The sequence below is a fragment of the Pterocles gutturalis genome, unplaced genomic scaffold (assembly GCF_000699245.1).
Source record: "Pterocles gutturalis isolate BGI_N339 unplaced genomic scaffold, ASM69924v1 scaffold5261, whole genome shotgun sequence".
Taxonomy (NCBI): Eukaryota; Metazoa; Chordata; class Aves; order Pterocliformes; family Pteroclidae; genus Pterocles; species Pterocles gutturalis.
Window position 1 is genome coordinate 23,657 of NW_010100132.1, and position 13,436 is coordinate 37,092.

Here is a 13,436-nt window from a genome sequence, read left to right on the forward strand (position 1 = left end):
AAATCTCTTGTATCAATCTCAGGATAAAGCAAAGACACTCTGGGCTGCCCAGCCGTGGCACTGAGCATCCATCCTTAGCCATCACTCAGAGACATGCCATCTTTTGGGACAGACTCTTACAGAAGGAAGCATTATGATTAACTGCTACATGACTGTTTTGCCAATGGTTATCTCCTTATGGGCATGAGGTTGTTTAGTTAGGAGTTATGTGTTTGATTACAATTAACTATTTATCCCATCACACACAGTAACATGACCTGTTATTTTGCACTTTATTATCAAAAATTTTTTTAGAATGAATCCATGAAGAACAAGCTTTAAATTAGAATTTTATACAGCAAGTGGCATTTTCATTGAAAAAGAAATTAAAAAGTAATTTTAAAATAAAATTTAGTTTTGGACAGAATTAAAACAGTGATAAAACTATGCTGTTTTGACATCTTTAGAAGGCAAGACTTTGTTTTACTATTTTACCCATTTTAAACAACAGAAATTTTGGATTAGAATATCAGATGATCATTGGCAATCATATCTTTGTACAAAATAGTCTCTGTCCGGCACCCAAAAATTGAATTTAAAAAAATCAACATTTGTGGAATTTTAAATAAAGCAAAATGTCCTGTTGCTATACAGTTGTACTCAAAATACTCCTTGTCAAACCTGACAAGCAGGGTCGAAGCCTACTGTGCCTAGGACTGCTGTGGGTTGTCAGTGATCTGTAACATATCTCCTGGGCACCTCACTGAGTGTACGGATGCCTAAGATCGCAACAGTGGCCATGAAAGCAGTAAGATCTCCTATCAATGGATTTTACCTGTCAGCTGCCCACCCCATCTTAAGCAACCTACAAGAATTAAAAGAGATCTTACTTGGCAAACCTGTCTTGAGGTCCAATACCCTTAGTGTACCCACACTGTCCTTTCTCCAGGACCTTGGGTTTGATGAAGCCTTTTAGCTGAAAGAGAGCTGACATGTCTTTTGAGTGGTGTCCTCCACATCCATAGGGTTAGGAAACCTGTAACTAACTGATTAGAGGCACTGCACAAAGTAAAAGCAGCCATGATAGAAAAGTATAATGAAAACAGTTGTGAGGATACATACATAAAACAGATTTTTACAGTCCAATAAGCCAATAAGAAAACATCAGAGAAATATATTTAAAAGCGTAGCATGAAGGCAGGTAAGATATAGTTCACTGTTTTAAATGATGTGATAACCAAAATCAATGCAATAAGAGAACAAGGGTAAAAAAACCACGTTTTTTTCCAAATAGGAAACAGAAGAGAAAGGCAGAGAGAAATACCAGCCTCTTCATTCCCCCAGGTACCCACAACTTTATTGTTTTCAGGAGCAGAGGAAGAAGTTTCCAGACTTGAAAAGACAGCCTTGTTCAACTCTAGACCTCTGTTTAAACTGCAGACCAAGCTAAACAGCAAAGAAAGAATGCATTAAATTTTCCTTCTCAGCTTCTGTGGAGGGGTGGAGAGTCGGAATAGAGAAACATGGTGGTGACGGGAGCTGAGCCAGCAGAGAACAACCTTTGCCTTTTGGAGACTTGATCAGCCTCCTGTCAGCTAACTTCAGAGCTGCTTGTTGTCCGACAGGGAAACCCGTAACCACTGCGTATCATCTGCTCCGGCCTTGCCCACTCCCAACTGGACATTTTTGTCTCTGGAGAATCTGTGGCCAGAGCAGTGGTCACCTTTTCTATGACACTCTTCTCTGGCAGGTGGTCCTGAGGCTGTGGAGTTGTCCTGGGACAGTGGAAATAACCATTAAGAAGAAATCTCAAAAAGCAGTGATAGAAGGAAATACAAGATTCAGAATTATTAAGGTGTTTCCTCCCTATAACATCTCTACAGTTAACTGTTATATTAAAACAGTGTGAGAGAAAGCCCATACTTTATCCTCTTAGCAGTGTTTTTCAGTATTTTTGGAGAGGTGAGCCTTGACCAAGAACTCACAAAAATTTGATTGCCTTCTGCCAACTTCCATGTGTACCAATGACCCTTTTGTAAGTCACAACTCAGAGCTAAAATACTACTGTAACAGTAAAAGAAGAGATGCCAAACAGTTAAGGACTTCCACCACACTCTTCCAGCCCCATTGAACACGTAGAGAGGCAGGAATGATCCACCAAAACCAAACTTCAAGAGTTGCTGTTGAAGTGCCCATATCCAGTGAGCAGGAGTTGCTTTAGTGCATGCTACCAGCACAAAGCCCAGAGGGGCACTGTGGAAACAAAAAGCCTGCTCTGCTAGAGGAGACCCAGCATTACGTGTTGTCCCAATAACAGACACCAGTTTCTTAGGTTGTTTTAAAGGGAGGACTGCATTCTCCTTGAGATGCTGAGCAAACTGACACACCTGCTTGACTCCTCTCATAGTAATGAGGAGAAAATTCCGAGTCTGATATTTTGTGAGTTGGTCTCATAGCCTGAGTAGGTGGAAAATTCAGCCAAGACCTTTATGATCCTTCTAAAAAAACTCTTTGTATGCTTTTATTTGGGTCATTTTGTTTTAAGGAGACGATCAGGAAGCAGCAGGACCAGCACTGGTAGCAGCAGCAGCAACAAAAGTCATGGTTAGAGTTTTTGTCTCCACACCTTGTTTTCATGTGGGTTCTCTGATGTTTAATGAGAGTTGAACTCAGATTGCAACCTTTGCCCTGGAAGAGACTAACTAGGTCTTTTTCTTGAACACCTCTGCCTTTTTCAACAAAATTTGTAGCTCCCCGTTATCTGTAAGACCTCATCAAACCTTGACCTTCTCTCAAACTTGTCCAAATTGGCCACTAATTTAAAAAAGTATAAGAGAGAGATAAGCAGGTAGGGCACACAATTAACGCAGAGAAAATCTATTTCTGCTACTTTTCTGCTTCCTCTTCCCATAGATATGTGGGAGGCTTTGCAGCCGGCAACACCACCACCAGGTAAAGAGATTCTGTGAACAGAAAGGGCTCTGTCTCTTCATTGCCTCGACAAATCACTCCCTACAGCAAGAGACAGCCTCTGCCCATATGACCTTGTAGCGGCTTTCAGCTCCTCCCTCCATCCAATTTGCTGCAGCGCAACAAAGTGCTCCAAAAATAACATTTATTTTTCAAAACTGGAAAATGGCACAAACCACCCCAAAGGAGAGAATGACAACGGCATGAGTTCAGTGTAGGCTCGTGAACTGACCCTCCCTGCCAGGGACAGGAAACTGGAACCTCACGGAAGGAGACTGAATGGAACCAGATCGAACAAAAGCGCCAGAAACCGCAGCCATCGATGGCCAAATCCTGCCGAAAGGATAACTCATCCGCCTGTCAGTCCTTCGTTAGAGTGAGTGCAAGGACTGTATCAAGGCTCTACAGCTATAAACACCTCCGCTTTGTAAGTCTGCGCATACAATAGGCTGGAGCATGCACATTAAGTGAGGAGAAATTTAAAGATCAGAAATATTTCCAAATGATAGCTTTAAAGTTGGGGATCAGCAGAGCTTGAACATCTGATTTCAATTCTGAACTATTTTTGATTAGCGGATGTTGATGCAGTACCCCAAATACACTTACAGTTTCTGTTCATAATGGTATTCTTCAGTAATGATAGAGCTGTTATGTATGAACTGCTAAATAGAGGCCACACCACTACTGCTGAATGGACTAAAAGTTGGACCAGGCAGAGGAGAAATAAACTAAATCATTCTCTTTGAATATAGAGAGCCAGATTTGCCACTACTTGACATCTTGTATAACCATTTAGGTCATGTCTACGTAGGGTAACTTTTATGAAAATTAAGCTATAAATGCATAATAAATCCATCTAGAAAAATTCCTTGCCTATGAAGAACAGAAAGTAATTTTAATTTGTAAAGTTATAAAAGCTGAAAGCCAAATTGTAATGCTAAAATTAAAGTCAGAAGTTATATGAAGACAGGTTTTCAGAAGCAGTAATTTTTTGATGTAATATTTGAAAGTGATCAATTCAAATTCTGCTTTTGAAAAATCTTCTGATCTTTGATCTTGCTCCAAGTTTAGCCCAGAACAACTATTATATGGCTGACATTAAAAGTCTCAAAACAAAGTGATTTATAATGGAAACACAGAAAATAAATGACTATTTCAGAACCTCCTAACACACCACAGATTAGATCCAGAAGGTCAGACAAAATTGTCATTGAGTATTTGAGCTCTCCCTGCTGCAGCTGAGGACCACAACACACAGAAGAGCAAATTCAGTTCATGAACTCGATCAGACATACACAATGACTTGTGCCTTCCTAGGTATCATTGTTTTTTTGGGGATGCACTTATAATCTACAAAGGCTGTAACACAACCACAGTCAGTAACTTGCATCAAGCTGAGAAGCAAGGCTTTCTCCGGCTGGAGCAAGTAGATACATTCACCAACGCCCTGCTGAAGAATATTGGACCATATCTGACCACCAAAATAAGAAGAGCCATTAACATCCTGAATTAATGGGCTTAGTGGTTTTCAAATGAGGTATTTTCATGATGGACATGGTGTGGATTCAGCAAAGTTTGCCCTTCAACAAATACAGCTTCAATTTCAAAGATCTGATTAGGCTTAATACCATTAGGGAACCATTACTGATTTTATGCTGTTGTTGTTACTGCTTTAACTATCGGTTTCTGAACCAAAAATTGCAGACAGTTGGCTTGACCAAGAGTCAAGGTTTAGGAATGCAAAAGCAAATCCAAGGTACAGATGAGCTTCAGATGTGGACAGGCTTCACAGGGTTTAATAGGCTCTCCAGAGTTTGTCAGGTCACAGAGGCTTTTTTTATCTCTGGTGTGCATGTGTGTGTGTCTGTGCGCGCGTGCATTTGTTTCTTTGTGTTTTTTGTTTATTTTAAATATTGTTGGCCTCAGCCACAGCCATCAAGAATTCATACAAGCAGTTATTGCATGCAACAATTAAAAAAAACTCACAACAATCTTTTCTGTTTTATTGTATACCATTTACAAAAAAACAAAACAAATGAAAATCACCTTCTTAATAAGCAATCCTTGATCACCACCACATGTTTCTAAAACAGACAGATGTTCACAGTTGAAGAAGCCAAATAATACTACTACTTTTTTGTAAGTGTTAATGGTGAAAGAACAATAATAATGATTTTAGTCAATCATCATTAGTACTTGAAAGTACAAATATAAATTAAATAAGACTAAAAAAAGTTATACAATAAAATCTGCTACAAACAAAGCTAATTAAAAAGCACTGCTCTCAACCTGTGTTGTGGGTTTCATCTTGTTTTAAAATTAAAAGCAGTATTTATTTTTGTGAAGCATCCAAATGAATGTCCACATCCAGATGTCCTTTACAAAGAAACACAATCTTCAAGCTTTCCTCATTTTTTAATCTGTTTATATTATATTTTACTTCTGATTGTCTTTTTCTTCCTTGGCAATCCTCTTTGTCACACCACTGAAATACTTCTCACGAAATGAATTGTGTCCCCTGTATGGCATATATTGACCATCCAATAAGTAAGAATTCTGATCTTGATCCTGCATGGTATCAAAATGCAAGCATTAGGTTTTATGGTAGTATGTTCAGCAAGCACTGCCATTGGTTTTCCTCCAGACTTTTTCAGACAGTTACAAGCAAGAGTAAAGTTGACTTCTTTTGTTGGTTTTGGTTTTTTACAATTCAACAGCAAACATTTAACTCATTAGATTGATTAAAGAAGTAAAAAAATAGAATGCTAAGGTTTCCATCAGAATTAACAAGAACATATACATCCTACTGCAAAGTCTTAACATTTAACAGAAATTAAAATCCATATACAATGGATTCTCATTTGACATTGATCAAATACAAGCTGTAAGCAGAAAGCTTTTTTTCCTGGGTTTTTGGATTTTTTATGTACTCATTCAAATTTTCATTATTCTACTCTGTACAGCAAAAGTTATGCAAGTTGTCAGTACCAGACATTTGAAGTTTTAACAGTGCTGCATCACTGGAAATATCTCAACTAACATCACCAGAATCCAACCCTTGCATGAATAAACGAAAGCACAGGTACTATGCCACACAAACCTTTATAAAGGAAAATACAAAGATCAGTTTCCAGGAAAAAAAAAAAATCACATGGAGAATTCAAGCACTCAGAGGTTTTTGGAAGGCAGATACACACAGAAGAGGAAGACAAATTACTAAAATGAGCTCCTACAGATACTGATCCGCTACCAGAGGATTTTTTTCTTTTGCAGTATTCACATACTTCTGAATGTTAAAGTTAACACAGTAAATCCCTACACATAATACCTATTTGACAGGGACATAGTTTAGAAAATCGGCCCATTATGTATACAAAGGATTACTTCACCATGTACTGTGGCTTTATATAATTAAGATACTTATCAACTAGTGTTATCAATACTCCAAGATAAACAATAAATGAAACTTTAATCTTAGTGCTAAATAAAACTGATGCCAACTTTTAAAAACTGTTTAACACGGTTGATGTCAACTTACGCTCATTAGCAAGATGGAACTGAGATGAACAGCCTCACATAGAACAACTGAACTACAAAGAGAACATAACCACACAACAGAACTAAACCTCTCTTCCACTGAATGTTTTTTTCTCAATGTATCCTCATTACCAGAACTTTTTTCAGCAATGTAGCAACACGCAGATTGGTTCATTACTTGAGTTTCAGTTCAGGGTTATTTGTTCATATTTGAAAATGAGCTTACTGTTGAATGCTTTAGCATAAGTAGTAGGAACATGGAAGTAGATTTAAGTCAGTATTTTCATACATTACGGAAGGATTACAATGTAAGGATGAACTGAATTGCAGTGGACAATCTACCCCTCCGGTTAGTTTGTAGCTTGTCCAGGCTTTCACCTAGTAAGATCAACACCTCATCTTGCTTTGGATGTCCTAATATGCATTCTAAAGGAGTGAAACAAAAGGTTTTTCAACATAGCAAGACATTTGTGAGCATGTACAAGTGCCCTCTTCTGGACACAATAAGCTATTCCTACGAAGTAGTTCTCATCTACTACTCTAGCAGATACCAGCAGTATGCCACTGGCTTAAATTAACTCGCTAAATGCTAAGTGCCATGTAGATACCTAACATGTAAAGCATGTACACCAGCAGCAGCAAATTAGTCCTATTTAAATACTGCAGTGTTGGAAAATAGCAGGAGAAAGACACAGTACTATATATTGTCTTTTAGCCACTGTGAGACACTGCTATCTCTAAGACTATTCTCAGGCTGATAATCAACAGCCTGATAAACACACCCATGGGAAAAAAAAACTACTATTGGCAGACAGGAAACAAGGAGGATTTAAGACATGCTTCTCTCACAGCCAGACTTTACCCACTTCTCCAGGTCTCGTATATAGCACCCCTCCGAGGAAAAAACCACTTATTCTTCCCCTGAATTTGCAGGTCAGTAATCCTTCTTTGACCTAAACATATATTTTTATACCTTTGGGATGTGTTTTAGTGATTACTCTACATAATTTGTTTGAGAAATGGGTGGGTTACTTGACCCTGAAAGATAATGATATACAGATCAACATTATTTTAACATAAAAATTAATCCTTACAACCTCTAAGAGGTCACACATCTGTACGCCATTCATCTTTATTCCTTAAGTAACAAAATGCTGATTCAGGGTGAAGGGAGGAAGGAAGAAAGGAACTACACCCCTCTACACCCAAGCTCATTAGAGAAAGAAAGGTTATGACATGTAAGAGAACAAACTTCAAGCTAAACAGAGCTGTATCAGAGAATCATAGAACCATGTAGGTTGGCAAGGCCCTTTAAGATCATTGAGTCCAACCATTAACCTAACACTGCCAAGTCCACCACTGAACCATGTCCCTAGGTGCCAGATCTACACATCTTTTAAATGCCTCCAGGGACGGTTACTCCACCACTTCCCTGGGCAGCCTGTTCCAATACCTGACAACCCTTTCGGTGAATAAATTTTTCCTAATATCCGATCTAAACCTCCCCTGCTGCAACTTGAGGCCACATCCTCTTGTCCTATTGCTTGTTACTTATGAGAAGAGACCCACACCCACCTTGCTACAGCCTCCTTTCAGGTAGTTGTAGAGAGTGACAAGGTCTCCCCTCAGCCTCCTCTTCTCCAGACTAAACAATCCAGTTCCCTCAGCTGCTCCTCACAAGACTTGTTCTCTAGACCCTTCACCAGCTTCATTGCTCTTCTTTCAGTGTGCTCGAGCACCACAGTGTCTATCTTGTAGTAAGGGACCCAAAACTGAACACAGTATCTGAGGTGCGGTCTCACCAGTGCCGAGTACAGGGGGACAAAGGTTTCCCAAGTTTCCCTTGGCCACACTATTTCTGATACAGGCCAGGATGCTGTTGGCCTTCTTGGAGGAAAAGGAGCATTGTCATTCATCAAATGGAAATGGGCTTGGTGCACCACTCCACAGCAACATCCACTTTGCAAATCCAGGCCTCATCAAAAGCTATGCAAATCATTGCTTGTTAGATGACAGGAGATCCGCAGTCGGGCACAGATTTCTTGGGAGAGCTTACAAAGGAAGCTCCTGGCCCACATCACAATAATTCCAGCTTAAAAGCTTTCATTCCCTACCTCTCCCCTGTCCAGACAGGACTGCCGAATGAAGATGGTAATTGCTTTAAAGAAAAATAACAGATTAGGAATGGCTTCTTTAAAAAGGCAAAAGTAACAAACCCTGAACTACGTGGAGATGCCACTCACTGTTGACATCTACTAGCCAAAGCAGTTTTATGGGTAACATGAGAACTGATCAAAGTGAAAGGAATTCTTCAATTTCAGAGACTAATGGTTTTTGAACAAATTCTAACAGGGTATTTTATATCTACACAGGAAGCTGAATGGGTACAATCCAAACACTAGGGACAGGGTGCATTTAACTCTACAAAGGTAACTTGTCAAAAATCATCCTCGTGAAAGAATTTGTTTTGACTATTTGCACCGGAACTTGCCTAGGCATCAGGACCCAGCTCGTTTCAGTAAAGAAGCCAGTCAAACACCCTCAGTAAAGCTCCATCTTGAGTAGCATAAATTGGTAGAATTTTGCACTCCAAATATCGTCTGGCAGAAATGTTTTGCAGTAAGAGAAGATCTCTTATTGAGGGTGTCAATGGCAGTGTCAACTCTCCCTCAAGTGTATTAACTGCACAGTGCAGTTAATATGGATTTTTTTTTCCTTCTGTTACTTTTTAAAAAAAGAGTTTAAATTCAGCAAGTGGAGTTGAACCACAGTTTTTTAAGGGAGATAGTCTCTCTCCTCCTCTTAACATGACACACTAGAAGAGGAATAAGGAGTACTGCTTGTGATACATGGCTGCATCTGGGGGTGAATAGCATTTTCCACTAATTTCCTTTGAAGCAACTGTACATAGTTTTCAAGGCATAAAGTTTGCAATTGGTTATTCAACACAGAACAGTGAAGACTTCCTAAGAAATCACTTCCAAAACTGATCAACAATGATCAGCCTACTTGGCATTAAATCAGCTCTTTCCCCAGCCTACCAGCACTACCAAGAAGACATAAGACTTCTTCCTTTATTTGTAGAAGTCAGAACTGAAGATGTTCATTAATCCCTGGTCATTATTTAACATCATCCTTGGTTCTCACTTTGAATAATTCAAGTTCTCAAAGCAGCAGACTAATTGCAAACAACAGTTATCACACAAAACTTTTGCTCGGAAATGTCTTACGATGACTTCTGTGACAACTGAAAACCAACAAAGCTCTTGTCAAAGTGTATGCTACCAAATTGCTTTTATCTAATTTGAGTTTTCAACTCAATGCTTACTTGTTCTAAAGACGACCCCAAAAAAGTGTTACAGATCTCCAATAAATAATGAAAGAGGTGGAAGAAAGAGCAGGAAGCTTAAAGATAACAAGAAAGATTTGGGTTTCTTTAAACATCGGCAAATATTAAGTGAAATTCTAAAGGTTTTTATGAATCTAGAATGCCTCAGTTCAGCCTCAGACTAATTATCCACATTCAGTTTTTGTTTAAAGAAAGCTTCCTAGCCTTATCACAGCTTCCTACCACTCCACATCTGGTGGTGGACAGCAGCTATAGAAACCACTTGTACTAATGTTATACAGCTATAAACAACACTGAGCAATTTCCAAATCGGGGACAACAGGGCCACATCCAGAAACAGACACTGCTAAATTCATCAGGAAAAATTCTGCACAAATAAAGATTTTGGAGTGACTGTGATGTGGAAATGCCGGACCTATTCAGAGTGCTGGATGCGTATGTCCGATGCTCTAGAGTCCCTTGATGGGCAGTCATATGCTCCGAGTTTGTCCTTCAGTCAAGTTCTCTGTTTCATCTTGCTACATGATTTCTACCCTTGTGGTAATAATGCTGTAAGTTTTTATACTCCAATTTTCTACTGATTAATCTTTTACCAGTTATTTGACATTTAAAAAAATTAATGATGACAATTCAGATATAGGTGGCACAGACTGAGACCCTTCAGTCTTACACAAGTATATTTTTTAAGGCTTTTAGAAAATAAGCTGGCACAATGGAACGTACATTTTAACTTGATTTCAGCTGGAAGAATTGGTTCAAACCTCCTCTGAATTCAGACTGGACTCCTACTGGGTCACAGTCGACAAGACATTATGACATAAATCTACTTGGACAGCAGCTTCTCATTCTTCCCCTACCACTGTATTTCAGTTCTTACATATGAATGTCTACAGTTTTTGGAGAGCTGTGTTTTTAATGCTTAAAAAAACCCTCCCTTCACAGTTCAATGAGGGTAGACTCACACACAGTCCTGCTTGCTATAATATAAATTAGAAAGTTTTATTTCAGGTTTAGAGAGATATTGTGGAGATTCACATCCATTTAATACCAGAAGAAAGGATGCTAATGTCCACAGGAAAAAGTAATACATCAGGCTAGTAAGCTCGCATCTCGTATGACTTGTTTTATTCCTCTCCTGTTCTACACTCCTGTCCTTCACTTCTCTAATTCTTCTGCCTTCAGAGTTCTAGAAGACTAGAAGTCACTAGCTGGCTACTGATAGCTGCCCTCTACAACTGCTGGCATCGCTTTTATTATTATCGCCATCATTTAAGATTGGGGAGGAGGGGGGTTACTAATAACCACCATGGCTGTCCAAAAAAAGCCTTAAATGTCAAAAAACAAACAACTCTTCTGTTCATATTGTGCACATGCTGGAAAAGTCTATTCATGTCAACACTGGGTTCAGTAAGAAATCTTTTCCAGTTGGAAACGATCACGATTTCATCATAAACTTAAATGGAACAGACTGGATGCTTACAAGACAGTGAGTTATATACCACCTTTTGTGATGTTTTTAATCAGACATTTATGATCGTCATGCTTATGATTAATTATGATAGATCAATACTTCAACTAGACATATTCACTTTTTACATTCACTTTGGTCTCCTTTATATTACAAGCATAATCAAATCGCACCACCAATTTCAGTAACTGATTAAATTAATGTCCAGTTCAGAGTTTAGAGTGTTAATAGTGAAATTGAATTTGCTGTGAAATCTGCAATTCATTATTGGTAGCAAACACTGGGGAAAGCAAAGGACTGCATAATGACACTACCGGATATGTGAAACGTCTTAGCCACTTGTGAGTACTACACTAAGCTGAATTAAAAGGCATTTGTGAGTGCTTGTTTCAAACCAGCTCAGTAAAGCGGACAGGAACTGTCTGGAAACATAAATGCTTGTATATTCACAAAAATTCACTCTTTCATTCAGGAAAAAGAAAAATGGCCAAAGCTCTAACTACTGAATTTTATTATATCTAGCAAGTCAGAAGTATCAGATTCAAAGGTTGTTCAAGATATTAAGACAGGAAAAAACATGTCCCAGGTAAGGAACACTGGGCTAGTGAAATCTTAAGATAGTTAGACATCAAACACCAAAACCTTAAACACTCACTAGCTAAGGAGTCTATATGTATTTTGTTATTTGGACAAGTTTTGCATCATCAGAAACAGTATATGGGTTCTGGTATCTTTAAATTATCTAAAAGACATCTGGAGTCCCGAGTGCAAGCACCTGCACAGCGCAGCAAGACTGCCAACTAGACTCAGGTGCTCACAGCTAAGTGTTTCCACACATGAACCTGTCAAAGTACGTACTGAAGAACAGGTGATGCACAAACAAGAATAACAAATGATAAAAGTCCATTCGCAAAAGGGTGGATATATTTTTAAAATTAGAACACTAATTTTTAACATCCTACAGCCCTGCCAATAATGAAACTCCTGCAGAAAACCTCCATGAACACCCTGAGACAACACACATCAAAAACTTTCATAGTTTACTCTCTTGGCTCGCTACTGGTGAAGTTGGCAGCTCTGGCTCTGAACTCCACATACGATGTTTTAAAAAAAATCGGGCATTCCTTGAGAATCTCAGTCATCATTAGCATTATGAATGCAGTACTGAAACCCTGCTGTGTTATTAGTGCAAGCACCATGCAGACACAGCTGTCTGACTACTTCCTGGCATTTAAAATAGCTCTTCCAGCTGACAAGGAATGTAATAAAAACACCTGCTCACCATTTGCATGTTTTCATTGAGAATTTGCTTCACCTTTGTTTAGCATCTCTTTTAACAGTACTAGGTGAGAGAAGCAGCAAGAATGTAAAGGAGACCTGAGTGCAATATTCCCTGGTCTCAGTGCCTCAGGAGAGGCACTTAGCGTGTCCCCAAACAAAAAAAAACCAATGTGCTTCACTGTACTTATGTCACAGCTACAATATTGTTTCCAAAAGCTAAAAAAGTATCACTCTAAAAATGAAGTAAGGGAATTGAATACAGTTTACCTGTACTGCTAGACCTGAAAAGGCCTTTAGTATTTACTTGGGTGCCAAATTACACTTCGGAACCAATGGGAATTTAGGTATCTAGGCATCTCTGTAGACAGGATTCACAGAGTTCAGTTTTACAAGAAAAGCATATGCCACTTTCATAAGCAACCGTTAAGTTCAAAGATCTTTTTCACACTATAAGAAGCTTGCTCAGGATGAAAAGTTTATCAAAAATTGAGAAGAAAAATTAAAATACCAAAACCAGAGCAGTCTTAAATCACTACCTAATTTATTTTAAACAATGTGTGGCAATATTACAAAAGCTCTAACTCTCATCATAAAAAATTCAAGTGTGATAGAAATAAGGATCAAATGCTGAACAGCACAAACTTTTCATGAATGCAATAGCTACTATTTATTTTACACAATAAAATCAAATCTTACCTTGAATTCTTTCACCTTTTCCATGGTTATCAGGCGCCTTGATGTGTGGCTGGAAAGCATCTGCTCACAGTTGCTAATAAGTTTCAGGCATGGGTGGCGGGGAATGATCTCTTCAGTGTATCTGGAAGAAATAAACATTCATAGAGCCATAAGCTC

The 13,436-nt window shown here is 38.7% G+C and overlaps 1 protein-coding gene across 1 annotated transcript in view; it reads right to left on the reverse strand.

The window, feature by feature from the left end:
- Positions 1-4,931: 4,931 nt before the first annotated feature.
- Positions 4,932-13,436, reverse strand: part of TRMT11 (tRNA methyltransferase 11 homolog (S. cerevisiae)) — a 28,263-nt gene continuing 19,758 nt past the window's right edge. Inside the window, exons 12-13 of the mRNA XM_010078422.1 lie at positions 13,281-13,401; positions 4,932-5,517 (exon numbers count right to left, since the gene is read on the reverse strand). Of these exons, the coding sequence (XP_010076724.1) occupies positions 5,386-5,517; positions 13,281-13,401 (253 nt within the window). The 3' untranslated portion in view covers positions 4,932-5,385. The remainder of the gene's footprint in view (positions 5,518-13,280; positions 13,402-13,436) is intronic.